Raw genomic sequence first — 14,927 nt, 5'->3', positions numbered from 1 at the left:
GAACAGGTCTCTCTTTTTGATGAAAAGCTTAACTACTTCTTTTTCTCTGGAGGCTGGTACAAAAACTTTACCTTCTGTTAAGTGCTGGATTTTACAGTCTAATAAACTGATACTGTGCCATGTAAACAAGCTGTGTAAATATGCAGAGAGAGCCACACCATTTACAGAGATCTTTATAACAGAAGAAGAGCTCCCACAGAAGTGGCATTCCCAGGAAGTAATTGTAATTTGCACAGCATTATGCATCAGCATGCTAAATGGTATTGTTAGATCTGAATATACTGACAGCCATCCTTTCCCCATTTACAGTAATTTTCAGACAAATTACTGGTAACTCACCTAATGTCATGACAGAGTCAAACTTGTTTCTTTGCCTTCCAGGCTGCAATCACATCATTTTAAGCATCTCAGCTAAATCCTGCAATGAATGAAAGACCATCTCTCCATTTATGGAAGTGAAAACACGAGCGCTTGCAGCCCGGCTTCTTTGTTGCTTGTCTTTATAACCACGGCAGCTTCCTGTGTGTCAGAAAGATGCCCTCTTTATTCCCTTTTTAAAGTGAACTGCCAATCCTAAGATACTCTTAAAACACGTGTTTATTAATTGTAGTCCAATAATCTAATTTTTCTGCTTCTCTTTAATTAGGATGAGGACAGTCTGTGCTCTGAATAGCCCCTGCTGTCCATGCCAGTAGTGAAGTATGGCAACGGTGAGTGACCAGCCTGAAGTGCGGTGTATGGGTGTATGAACAACTGCTGTGGTTTGCTCCATGTAGGTTTTAAACAAAGATGCTGCAGGCTCAGGAATAATGATTTCAAGTATGGAGGTAATCAGAGTTCCAGTCAACTCACTTGCAGAACAAAACAAAAAGGACTGGTAGGTCTGGAAAGGGAGATGTAATATTGAAAACTTGGAAAGCAGAAATGCATACAGCTCACTGCTGTATAAATTGTATGCACCAAATTGTAGATGCATGAGCATTTCACACAACCAAGCCCTGGCAGCTAATGTGAATTGGGGACCTCGCACATGTATTTCACTCTGTAGCTTTTTCAAATGCAAGTCAAAATGGTCTGGAAAATGCACAGACCACCATTTTGCCCATTGTTATTTTACTATGGATATTAGTGTTAAATACACTTCCAAAAACAAAAAACTTTTTTCCATATTTGTTGTGATAAAATAATTGCCACCAGGAATGATGTAAATGGCTGAAACCTCCTTATTCAGAGGGGACACATTGTAATTCACCTACATTCAATAAAAATCTCTCCTACAAAGCATTATTAAGTCACTATGAAACCCATAAGCACGTGCACTTGGAACTTCTCTTAATCACCTGATGTCTTTGCTGCCATCATGCCCAACTCTGAAGCCTGTTTCTTTCTTTTTATTTTGTTGTTGTTCTTTTTCTTCTGATCAAACAAGGTGACTACTATAGCTGTCTATGTTTTAATCTTTACATTTCAACAGGGAAAAATAGCAAAGTGTTATAAGAAAGTGTTCTAAATGTGTTCCTAACAGTAAGAAATTATAGCTTGGAAAACAAAATACTCTAGAGGCACACTCACAGAACCTTCCATCAATTCACTTTTGCTTCCAGAGCAAGTGTTCAGCGTTGTTTCTATAATGATCCTTAGCATCCTCTCCCCAGATTCAGATAATATGAGTGAAGAAACAACTCTAATGAACTGTAACTCTGAACTGCATTGCTGCCCAAGTAAGCTGTGGGTGCTCAGCCCAGTTGGTGTTTCAGGGTAGGCTGGATGGGGCCCCGGGCAACCTGATCTGAAGCTTTGTGTCCCTGTCTGTGACAAAGGGTTGGAACGAAATGAGCTTTAAGGTCCTTTCCAACCCAAACCATTCTCTCATTCTGTAATTACAAACCACGTTCAGCGATACTGTCCCTCCGTACTGTACATCAAAGTATGTCTATTCAGCATTCTTAATATCAAATATTCTTTCTTTGCTTGACAAGAACAATCCAGTTCTGTACCAAGGTGACTGGAATTTTTTTCTAATGTTCTCCTTATTTACTCTTTATTGTGTGTGAACTCGAAGACAAAATATCTGCATTATCTTAAATAAACTAGATAAAGTGTATTTCAAAAAGTTTCTTGAGTCAAAAGGTAGCAAATCATTGTATGTATTTTCCATATATAGGTTTCATTATATTCTCATTCTAAGTTACTCTTTAGTCTCTTTCATATTTAAAAAATGAACTACACACCTATCATGCAAAATGTAAAGAAGTATGTTCAACTAGATCAAATTAGATATACAGTAAAAATACACTTCCAAAGAAATATCATTTCCATTTTTTGTTCATGTTTTTAACAGAATTTCAGACTATTACATCAAATGTGGAACTGTACAAGTATGTGAAGAAACATTAGGATTGCAGTAGTAAAAAAATGTACAGCATTCAAAACCAACAAGCTCTAAACAACCAAACAATACCACAGGATTGAAACAATCATGGGGACAACATAGGTCATCGGAGCCAGTGAGTGAATCCTAATGCACCTACATAAAGACCCTACGTAGAATATTGTCTCTTATTTATATGCAAAATCCCTGATTTGATTAAACTGGACAATTTATCTAATTGTCTCCTATAGGTTTCAGGTAATATTAACACCAGAGGATTCCCCTTCATAAATTTCAGTCATTTGAAAAGGCAATATTGAGAATGGTTTTGAAAGGTATTTCCAGCTGTGTGGATTCAGGTAGTTAAAACACAAGGTCACAAATGAGAACCATTGGAATTGTTGTCTGCTCTATGAGCCGTAGCACTTCTGTTTTTTAAAACTTCTTACAGGTTAATACGCAGCGTTTCTAATTACGGGCTCTATCCATTTAACACTGGACCAACATTGCCTTTTAAATCAAGAAAAGAAACAGCTAAGCATGTAAAAAATAAAAATAAGAATCTCCAAGGTAGTTGACAATGAGCAAAACTTTACACACAGCAGAATCTCTGTGCCTGAGTATCTTCAAAAGGCAGATAGGTTCTCTTTTACAGTTTATAACAAGTACAATTTACTTATCAGACATTTCTGTTATGAGGAAAAAAAAAAAAAAATCTGTAAGGGCAAATAATTAAACCTGAATTAGCTTTTAAAATGTTCCAAGATTGTGCATGAACATAAAGAGCTATGCTAGTCTATTAGTTTTAGAGAGCAGAATGTAATCCCCTTCACAGATCTAAGCTAGTTATGATTTTTAGGACTATCTTGCCTTTCAGAACTCACCTGAATTTTTTTAAGCAAAAGCATGAAAAAAGGTTAATAAATGACTTGATTATGTCAGCACTTCTATCCCACAGTCCTCCTTCTCTGAGATCTCCAGCCAAGCTTGAAAGGAATGTGGCTTGCACAAGAATGGCAAATTTTCAGCTGAGAAAGCTGAACAAATACAGTGCTTTTAAAACCAAAACATCATTGCCAAAAGGTCTGGCCCAATAAATCATCTTCAGTACTCCAAAAAGGGCAAAGAACACAAATCCTGGCACCTATAATTTTGATCCAGTGGGAATGACGGATTAGCGTTAGAGAGCCACGTAACACTGACCGAAAACAGTCGGACTGCAGTGGATTTGGAAAGGAACAACCACACACATGTGATGTGCAACTCAATGTCTATAAAACTACTGGGCAAACAGCAGAGTGTATACTCATTCTTACACATGTTTAAACTTTGCTGAGGTATTTCTTTAATTACAGAAAAGCATCTTTAAGAACAATAGGAAAAAGAACTCAAAATATCAGTTATATTCTGCACTGTTTTTTTTCTCCTGGAGAATGAATTCAGTCATATTGAGAGGTCCATAACAGTTAAACGAATAATCACTTTTATTGGTATTGATGATAATGTAATATTCTTCCTTGGCTTTTTATTCCTTCAAAGCATTACAAAAAAAAAAAAAAAAAAAAAAAAAAGTAAGGCTGTGACTTCGTAAAACATAGTTTTGCCTCATTTTTGCCCACCAATTTTGTAAAATTACCTGAAATACATCTGTCTTTTTCCTAGGGAAAATATTACCTAATGCCACCTCTGTAACAGAGCGCTCGTGGCCGCACAGCCATCAGGTACCTCGCCTGCCTCCACCGTGGAAGGGGACAAGCCATCTCTTTTGCTAAAGCAAGACTGCTTTCATAAATGCCAGCTGAAGTCAAGCTTTTTTCACACAACAAAATTAAGTATATTTTGTCTGTTTGAATTTTAACAGTATCTGACGATTTCTATCTGCAACTAACATTTATTTCTCTATACCGAAAATAGCTAGACTGTTGCACGAGGCAGACTTCTCACCCATATATACTTTAGGAACAGGAGGAATGTATACATCACGTTAGAGTTATTCTAGGCAGATATAATGTTTGAAGTGCAATTTTCTAATCCTTTTAAATACAGTCAGCCTATCTTGATTGTGAAATTCACATTAGACGTAACTGTAGTCATTACGAAGTAGTTTCCATAAGTGGTTTTATTATTGGTTAGATTTTACAAATTCTGGTATTCAAACAGACTTTGACTTTAAATTTCTAAAACAACAAAACAACCAATGAAAGACTTAGGACTATTCAAAGTAACAAACTCTTAGCATTTTTGCCCTGGTCATAAATATACAGAGAGAAAAAGAGAGAAGTGGACATGGAATTCAAAGTATGTAGATAAAACAGTGTATAAGGCACATGGCAGTCTTTGAAAATACAGAAGCTTTAGCCAACTTAAATTAATTGCTGTTTCCCTTGCTCAGTCCACAAAACTGTACAGTTACACAAATGTTGTGTTGCAATAGATCTTCCAAGTTATTCTTCAGTCCATACTCTGTAATACCAGAACACTACATTTCCTTCTGTTTGCTTAGGAGAGATCCTAATGGTGGTTAGTCAGTTGCTCAAAGCCTCTATTAAAATACACTTGGAATTTCAACTAATAATAATTTCTTTTTTAAAGAAATTATTAAGAAAGAGTCATCAGAAAAGATTTGTAAGAGTTGTCTGTGAAGGACTTCGGGATTCATGAACCTCAAGACTTCCGGGCACTGACGTCAAGACAGATGTCACAGTAGGCATAGTAGGATTAGTCAAGTCCGTTAAAGTAGTGGGAGTGCTGGATGGACTCATGGAGGCATTGGATATTTCTGATGCAGGACCTGATGGGGTCCCTGCTTGGAGTGTTGAATCTGAAGTCTTATCCACCCCTGTGTTTTCTTGACGTAAGAGGTTCCGTCTGAATTTGGCTCGAGCATTTTGAAACCAAACCTGAAATAGTTTAATATAACAGGGTAGCATTTAAAGAGCTGCAGTGTTCAAAAAAGCAAAAGCAAACTCACAAATTCATGAAAGCTTGAATTGGGGAAGATGCTTTTATGGTAACATGTAAGAAATAGCCCCAGTCACAAAAAGCGTCCCCTGGATGCCTACAGAGTGTTCCTCTTTCCCTCTTCTGCAGTTCTCTGTGTAAATAGGCTGCTTGGGACAGAAACGGGCTGAGGAGGGAGAAGAGTCATTCTGTTAAGGCTGCATGTGAAGATGCCTGTAGGTTTTGGGGTCCCTGCAAATGCTTGACTTCTCTCACTCACAGAAGTACTTCTCAGGACAAGATAGAAATCAAGTGTCTGATGAATACAAACTAATGGGTTTGAGCACCTCACATCTCAAGTCCACCTCCCATGGCATGCAGCAGTGACCAGGCCTGCAATGCCCTGACTGCTCCTGCTCCAGGAGCTTTCCTGGGGTATTTCTCACACCTCAGCCTCAGCAGTGCTCTTGCTTTTCTAAAAGGACTGCCCCTCTTACTCCTCTTTCCCAAATGCTTCAGCTCCTATACCACACTCAAATTTTTCCATCCTGGATTAATGGTTGAAAATGTGTCCTGAGTGGTATTAAATAATCACATCACATTTTTAAAAATGTTATTTCAGAATAGATGATATCCATATACAGCAATATTGTTTCCAAGATTTCTACTTCCTGCATTATTTATCTAACTATATGTAAAGGACAAAAATAGGACTTCAGCTTTTTCAGTTAAATCGCAGCATTTAGGTCTAAGTTAATAATGTTTTCCATGCAGAATTTGTTTAAAGATATAATACTTTTCTGACCTATTTGAAAATAGATATAATAAAATTTATTTCTGAAACTCACACAAAATCTAGGTGCAGAATATTACACAGATTACATTTGAGAATGTCATTAAAGACTCCACATTCAACTTGTTGATGGCATCTAATTTTACTGCTACGATTAGCCGAAATTTCACAGCGCTTGTTTATCAGGAGGCCTTCTGTCACTGCTGCCTTCTTTACAATTGACTCAGTGCTGATCCTACTGTTCTCATGTAGACCTATTTAAGGAATAAGACCAAGTCTTTCAATTCCAGGTGTAATTAGCTTTATCATCTCTGTGTCTGTCAGAGAAAGGAATTGAGAGAGTCAAAGTACCTGCACAGCCTTATTCCATCAGATTTCTCCCCTGTGGCTCATACAGGAAAACTGAATGTGCAGAGCTCATGAGGCTGTGATGTGGTCACAACATCCTACACTGAAATTCTGACTTTAACTCTGAGCCAGCACAGCTCCTGCTGCAGGATCTGCCTTAAGTCAGACTGCTAGCAGAGTAATGATACACAGTGATGATGTAGTCCTGTGAAGTCTCCTTTTTCTCCTCTCATCTCACCAGCTGCAATTAGAATTGATGAAGATGTCTCAGATATTTTTCCTCTGACTGGTTTAATTCTCATCTACGGATGGTCCAGACCCAAGTTCCACCTGTTTCACACTCCCGCTTTTTCTCAGGAAAGCCAAGGGTCTGTAAATGCATGCACTCTCCCCTGCACTTTCTACCACCAGTACCACAAGGAAATGATTCTCAGGCACTGGTTCTATTGGTGGCCATGAGAGCTGCATTCATAACTCACACACCCACACGTCCTTGTTCCTGAAAGTTTAGTATTTCAAAGCGGTTTATGACAGTACTCCCTTTGTTAAAACACTTAGTTTAAAGAGTAAATATTTGTTTCATATACATCAAGAAAGCAAAAAACTTCTCCTAGAACAGCACTTGCAAAAATATATGCCTTATGTTTTTATACAGTTCGTTATAGCGGTGATGCTGTTAAAGGCCAGTGATGCGGTATAAAAACAATAAATGCAGTATTTTTGCCTGAAACATTCTCAGCCAGCATCTTCCGCTCGCATGGCTGCTCATTCAGCGCCCTGCAAGGAGTGGAAGAGCCACTGCACGGCTCTGAGCCAACCTCCTGTGCGGAGTGTGCAGGTGAACCAAATGACTTTGCTTTGGTCATTCAAGCTGTAAAGTCTCAAGCACCAATGAGTAGAAATGATAAAAAAACAGCAGTTGTATCTCTCTGGGACTGTTTTACCTCTCAATAAGAGATCATTTATATTTGTACCACAAATGAATTAATTTGGCTTTGATTTCTTTTTAATACCCTTTCCAAAAAGGATCACGTGTACGAAGTTTAAACATAAGTTTAGAGAGTGCCACTATTGATATGTACCATAGTTACATCATAATTAAATCAGAAATAAGGACCAGTCCAGTTGTGTACACGCACTCCTCTGTGTAATTTTACATTTGTGTTCACTGAAAATAAACATGTTTATTTACATAAGAGTCTCAAATATGAGTAAAATTTGCATTCCTACTCACAGACAGTTTTCTTGCATAAAGTATGTAGAACTGCAGAACAGTATTTTGTTCAGTACAGCTGCTCCTTAACTTTCATAGGGCAAAAGGCTCTACGGTATTATTTCTGATTCTGATTTTAAATGTAGTAAGAAACTGAGCGAGATAGTTGGTGCTTCTGTATTCCCCTTCATCTTCCACTAAACATGAAAACCTGTGCTCAGATGTGCTCTCAGCCACTAATGCTGCTCTCAGGAGTTGTGTATGTGAAGTGATTCATCCTCTCTTTAATAGTGTTAGCTCACATCAGGAATAGAAAATATTTCATATTCTTGTAAGCATTATAAAAATTATAGACAATATGACCCTTTCTCCTTCTTCCTCACTGAGTTATTGTCAAGGTTTTTCAGCTAATGACTACAGAGCTCTTTAAATTTGTCTAATGATAAATATTTGTATTATTACTGAAAAGGCATCTAAATATTTCTTAGCTGAAATTCTGAAAATGCTGTGTTTTATTATAGAAATGAATAACAATATAATTACTGTAACAGTGATATTCCAGTATGCAGGTAAGATACAGAAGTATTTAGCAAAAGCTTCACATTGAAGAGCAGTGAGAGAATTGGAACTGTTGTTTTGTAAGCTGTAGGAATGCAGCCCCACTTCTCTACTGCTCTGCATTGTTACTCACAGCTGAGCAAAGCAGCATGTAGGAGCTGCCAAGGCAGGACTGCTGCCCCATGCAGAATGGTGGCAGTGCTGTACCTGTAACAGCATTAGACTGAAGTAAAGAAATAATAATCCAAATATACATAACTGAAAGAACTGTTCCTGAAGGACTTAACTCACATCAATTACACAATTAGGAATCTGGCCTTCTGAAAAATAAACAAAATCATTGAGAAGTATGTAGTGCTTTTCTGCCCAACTGTATTATTAAAGGGCTGAGATATTTCAAACCAAAGGGGGAAAATATGGATGAAAACTCCCACTGAAAAATAAAAGCAGCTGTGAGCTCCACTGATGCTCCTACACTGCGGTGAGCAGAGCTGAATGCCTGTCGCTGGTCACTCGGCTGCTAGGCAGAGTGATGCTGCAGTTAAAACGTTATACTAGCGCTTCAGAGATCTGCACGACTAGTTCATCTCTCTTTGTCTCCATTCTCCAACTGTAAAATGGGAATAAAATATTATCTCAATAAGAAAGGAAAATATTGACAATAAATATGCTAAGTACCTTAAAGAATTTTGATATTGTCCTGAATGAAGCCAAGTAATCGCCTTAGATAACTTAGTTTTTTTGTCTGTAATGCCTCTATTGTTGCAATGGTTATATGCTGGTTGTACAAATAAAAATGTAAAGGATGTGCCACCACATAGCAAACTGTTCAATCACTGCACATGCATTCTGACTGTTCTGTCCCCGCTATTAAAAGCACAGTTGAAAAAGAACTGTAGGATATTAAAGGAACGAAGTCTCAGTAAGTCGTCTGCAATCTGCTGTCCTAAAGCAAACCTTCATCACAGAGGAGTGCATGATACTCATTCATGACTGAGAAAACGTTCATATTTGTTGACTACTGGAAAGTTAGCAAGGTGTAAATGTATGCAGTAACCTTTGTAAGGTCTTCATAGCAACATTACTGGAGAGTGATTCCAAAAGGATAAGCAGTGTACAAGACACCCATTGAAAAACAATGGTTCATGTTCCTAAACTGCTTCTACCATAGGTTATAGTATTCCAGACTCCTGGGTAGAGTGGATGTACACATAACTATAGCCATCTACCTATTTCCACCTTCACTTTCTGACCTCACAAATATAAATATCAGTTCCAAATGAGTAACATTTTTGCCATTTAGTTGGCTTACCATTAACTGGTCACTTCAATTATGAATGATAGCTCACAGCAGCAGGCTTGTGCTCCCTAGCTACAGTACCAGATACATACACAATAAATTGCAAACACGAGGCTAAATGAGAGTCAAAATAAATAAAATGGGAAGTTACTTTAGGAAAACAGTTTGCATTACAAGGCCATTGAAGGAAATGTCATTCTTGAAGCAGGATGTTACATTTCCCTGCCATTCTGCTTCTGGTCTTGGCTAGCCAATGACTGATTGTATACAAAGCCAAGACAGAAGTCAAGTCTTCCAAGTCTAATATTATAGATCACTAAGAAGATGGACAAACTGTGTACTGATTTACAGATAAGCAACCTTCATTACATATTATATGGCACTGCCTTTACATTAAGGGCACTATATCCATTTCCTAAAACATTAGGAACTCTGCTATGTGTGCTTAGAAATCCCACTGGTTTCAGAACAAGAGGATTTGTTTTCACCTCATCTGCTTCCTTATGCTTTCTATTAAAATACAATCTGCTAATGATATATGAAGTCATTATCGTTCATCAGCTGAACTGAGATCTGAACATGCAGAAAATAAAAGAGCTTACAGGTGCACCTAGAAGCAACATAGGGAAACCAGAAAATTTCTCCCTACTGGAATGTGTGCACATGCATTTAGGAATCCATGTGCCTCTAATGTGTAAGACAGACTAATACTGATGATGCTTGTTTAGATCAATAGTGTCAGTGAATTACTTTGCGTTCAGTAAATGACACAGATAGAATGCCAATCTTTCTGGCACAGAAGGATTAACAAGTGACACTATCTCAGTAACCAACATCACGAAGAGTTTTCCCCAGCAAGGAGCAACATTGAAACTCGTACAGCTGAACTTCAGTGTTTGAAAAATTACCTCCACAGCTTCACAAAACTGTATTACTTTCTCTCACAGGTCAGAAATAAACCAAGTGGGCACAAAGGTTCCAAAATAATTTTTTATAAATTGTTGTTTTCATGGCCAAATTAATTTTCAAACAAAAAGACCAGAAGAGTATGGAGAAGAAAATGCTCCTAACAGACAGGAAAACTCAAGTGATACAAGATAAAGTATCGCTCTGAGTCATTTTCTTGAAGAGCCTCCAACAGATCATCCTCTGTGTGCAGTCCTCACCACCAACTATTACCTCACAACTCTCTTCAGCTAAGGGTGCCCAGAGATAAAGGGATATTTAACTGTGGAAGTAAAAGAAGTGAAACACTGATTACCAAAACCATGAAGAAAAAGTTAGTGAAGTTGTAAGGGATTGACAACAAAATAAGTAAATAAATAAAATAAAATAAAATAAAATAAAATAAAATAAAATAAAATAAAATAAAATGGAAACAGAAGCAATCAAATTGAAATAGAGACCGAGTGGAGACACGGAATCCAGTTTCGGAGATGAGGAAATGTAAATAGGATGAACAGAACAGATAACATGACTTAGAAAAGAGTTGGAAGGACAGAACCATGAGGTGAAATAAGAGGAGAGATGGAAGTTAGAAGTCTGTGCAGACTGAGGAAAGAAACCAGAAAGATGACCAAGACAGAGGTGTCCTCCAGACATGGAAGGGATTTCTTCACACACTGTGAAATTTCTAAGATAATTCGGGTGTGAGTACACTGTAACAGACAGCAGATGTTACTGAAGTGTGCAAACCAATGATGAAATGAAGAAGTTTCAAAATAGTGATAGCTAAAGGCAGAAAATCCTTTCCACCACACGCATGGATAAAGGAGAGCTGCTACAAAAGACACTATGCCAAGTGCCAGGATGCACACCAGTAATGAAGGAGGAATCCGTTCCACCACCGCAAATCAGCTTCATAAAAACAAACAAAATCCAGTTCTGGAGGATCTAGCCAAGAAAATGAATTACACACAGTCTTTTATTAGCAGTTTTTATTAGGAAGCCTACAAACCTTTAGGTATTAACTCTGTAAGACCCACAGTCTTTCCAGTAAAGTCAGGTTTTTCTATATTTTCTGTCTGCTGCCCTCCGTTTGGCTGTGAGTGTGTGAGAGCTATCCACTGTGCTTTCCCAGGAGTCCACCTCTGAGCTCTAGCTTTCTCTACGAGGCCCCCAGACTTTATTTTTCTATTATTAAGATCCATTTAAAGATTTCAGCGCTGGATCCTGGAATATCACAGCTCCTACATGTCTAAATTCATCTCTAGTTACAGTTATTGAATAAGGCCCATTAAAATTAACTCATAGAATCAAAACTATATATTAAAATGGAACTGAGCCAACTGATATTCTTACCTTTCCTTCTCATAATAACTCAAACAAAACATGTACCCTCCCACATGAAAAAGTACTTCCAAAATACTGTCTTCTTTCATTCTAAGGTCTATAATGCAACTAAACGAAACATATCTTTGTGAAATCAAATATGTCCTCTTGCATTTTGACAGAAAAGATATCTTTCCTGTCCAGAAAAAATAGATCCAAATGCCTGATTACTTTCTTGTAAAGAGAACTGCTCACATTAATCTCTAAATTAAAACCTATTTACATTAACTGAAATAATTTACTTTTTCTTGCAGCAGATCAGAAGTTGCACTAGAATTAACTGACTTCAGGAAAATAAGTAGACCCCACAACTTCACAGCTGCCATTAAAAATTATAATGCAAGTGATCTGCTTTTGGGAAGCTGAAATCAAACAACTTTTCTCATACTTTCTAGAATTAAACTGAATTCTCACAGAAGGTACAAATGACTATGAAAAGCTCAAGGATAAGCAAAATCCACAGCATTTCCAAGCACAAAATTGATATTTTATTTACTTTTCAAGACAAAATACTGCTCTTCTTACCTGAAGAACTCTTTTGGTCAGGCCAGTTTTCTGAGCTAGCTGTTTCAAGTCCTTGGCATCAGGATTGTGGTTAATAGCAAAGTATGACTTCATTGTCCGCAACTGGTGATGTTTGAATGATGTCCTCATACGCTTTGTTTTTTGATTGCTGGGGTATTGCTGGTCTCTATCCAGGTGGTCACCATCGTTTTCATTGCAGCTTAAAGCTTAAGGCAACAAGAGGAAAAGGCGTGGAAATCTATTGCTCCGTGACCAACATTGTTTGCAGTTCATCTGAGTGCAGCAATTAAAATAACATACCATGGCATGTATTGTACTGGTACAAACCCTACTTGCCTTCCCCTCCATTTCTGCATCTTCTATGTTTCCCTTACAATAACCAGCCTGCAAGGACCCTCACCTGCCTCTTTATGGCTTTTAAAATGTCAAGTCTGCTTCCTTTTTTCTTTCCTCCATCTCCACACAGCCTTTCCTCCACTTTCTGTTTGTAGGACAGTAGCTGTCCTCAACTCTGTAAAGTGTTTTAATGTACTTTGTATCACTATAAATTGCATTGTAATGTACAAAGAAAGCTGTACAATAGAGTCCACTTAAACCTCGATGGAACAGACCAGTTAAAATTATAATTATTTCCTCCATCAAACTAAACCCTGTAGAGTACAAGAGAGACCATTAAATGAAACACTATAAAAGAAATAAAGTTTGTGGGTACCAGACAGCAAATTATAATTTGACTAGCTTGAGAAATAAAGCTGTTAATACAATATATCAGCAGCTCACCAAATTAAAAAAAAATAAAAAAAGCTTTTTATTATTAATATTTCACTCTTTAAGTATTTGAAAGTAATAGTTTGAATGATCCGTTCTGTTGAAATCTCTTAAGTCACTGAATGGGAATGACTGATACATTTGCACAAATCAAAGTCTGCAAGGGACCTCTACGACCAAGGAACACTGCAATCATTATCCAATTGTATTACGTGTTGAATGCCAAGAAAAACAGTCTCATAGACCAAAAGTCAATCTTGATTTACATGTGCACACAGCAAATCATAGAAAAACTCTGGGAAAAAAAAACCCAAAAACCTAAAACCATTAAGCATCAAGCTTAGATTCACTAAAAAAGTCATGGATAGATCTAAAAATTAGCTCAGACAAGATGTCATCAATGTGCTTCTTCTGCACCAATATCTGCAACTCCCTTTTAATTTCCTTGTAAGTCTTATGTTAAAAGTAATGACAACTCACTACTGTCTGTTCTCTGTTGCATGCAAAAAAAACCACCCTCACAAGCACATTTTAAAATGTGAATTATTGCTGAAACTCATAAGCAGGTAAAAAGGTTTTGTTCAATTATCCACTCTAGCTGGTACATGGGTACATCTCACGGACATGCATGTATTTGTAGTCTAACCTAACTTCATACTATTCATCAGTTTTTCATCCCTGCCACATACATATGATTTCTGGACAGTATGCATTAAAAATGCTTTCTAAAAACCTATATAAAACACGTGTGCTTATAAGAAAAAACTGCAAAGAGATACATTGGAAAGCAGTTCAGCAGCATGTACCGTAACTGCTCTGTGAACTTCAGCTTTTCAAAAACTTTTTACCAGCTGTGACACAGTACAGATGAGGCCTGTGAGAGCTCAGTGCTACCCCAACAGCCATTTGTTCCATAGAGCGATTAAAAGCCTTGAATATGTCTGTGCTTCTGTACTGATACAATTAAAAAATAATAAATAAATTAAAAAAGACAAAAATAGCACACGTGTACACATTTGTATAAACCCTTCACAGTTATCTTCCATATGCCAAATTCCCAGTAATAAGAAGCATTTCTGCTTCTTGCCAGGTATAAAACTGGAAGCGCCTGAACTTAGAAGGTGTAAGACACACAAAAGAAGATGGTAAAATTGTGGTATCCATGGAGCTGGACAGAGCGCAGCAAGATCTGTCTTTTGGCTGAAGAACTGAGATCCTGGGCACAAAGCTGCAGCGATCCCACCAGCCCCAGACTCCTTCACAGCTACAGTTCTTCCTCTAAAGAATACTGTGAAGAATAACTGGAACTATTTTGCTTATAGCAAATGGCACTATGGAAATGTAGAACAACATGGCGTTTGTTGTCAAACACACAGAATTTCATATATTAGGAATAGAGAAGATCTCTGTGTTCTCTTAAACTCGTTCAAATTCTCCCAGAAATAACAAGGCCAAGAGTTGGGAGGAAATGCACCAAAATATCTGTCCAGAGGACTGAGATCTGTTCGTGTTGATATGTAACAAAACAAGACCTACAGCTGCAAGTAGCTGGATTTTAACTTCTGTAAAGAATGAGATACAATCAGGACCCAAGAAAACAGACTTGATTCTAAATTCTCCCAGAAGGGAATGGGGATATCAGTTTTTCATCAAGCCCTTGCTTGACAATGAGCAAATTTCTCTATAAACTTTTCATAATTCTTAATAAAAATAATACTAAAATAACAGTAAATGTGCAGCGCTCTTGTCCTTTGCTGGGAAGAAAGTCACAAAGCAGATT

The 14,927-nt window shown here is 37.4% G+C and overlaps 1 protein-coding gene across 3 annotated transcripts in view; it reads right to left on the bottom strand.

The window, feature by feature from the left end:
* Window positions 1–2,081: 2,081 nt before the first annotated feature.
* LHX2 (LIM homeobox 2) overlaps window positions 2,082–14,927 on the bottom strand; it is a 33,299-nt gene continuing 20,453 nt past the window's right edge. For all 3 annotated transcript variants that reach the window (XM_015879388.2, XM_015879386.2, XM_015879387.2), the window contains exons 4-5: window positions 12,380–12,585; window positions 2,082–5,271 (exon numbers count right to left, since the gene is read on the bottom strand). In XM_015879388.2, the coding sequence (XP_015734874.1) occupies window positions 4,984–5,271; window positions 12,380–12,585 (494 nt within the window). In that variant the 3' untranslated portion in view covers window positions 2,082–4,983. The remainder of the gene's footprint in view (window positions 5,272–12,379; window positions 12,586–14,927) is intronic.

The sequence above is a fragment of the Coturnix japonica genome, chromosome 17, assembly GCF_001577835.2.
Source record: "Coturnix japonica isolate 7356 chromosome 17, Coturnix japonica 2.1, whole genome shotgun sequence".
Taxonomy (NCBI): Eukaryota; Metazoa; Chordata; class Aves; order Galliformes; family Phasianidae; genus Coturnix; species Coturnix japonica.
Note: the sequence above shows the minus strand (reverse complement) of the source record. Positions and strands in the feature narration are given on the sequence as shown.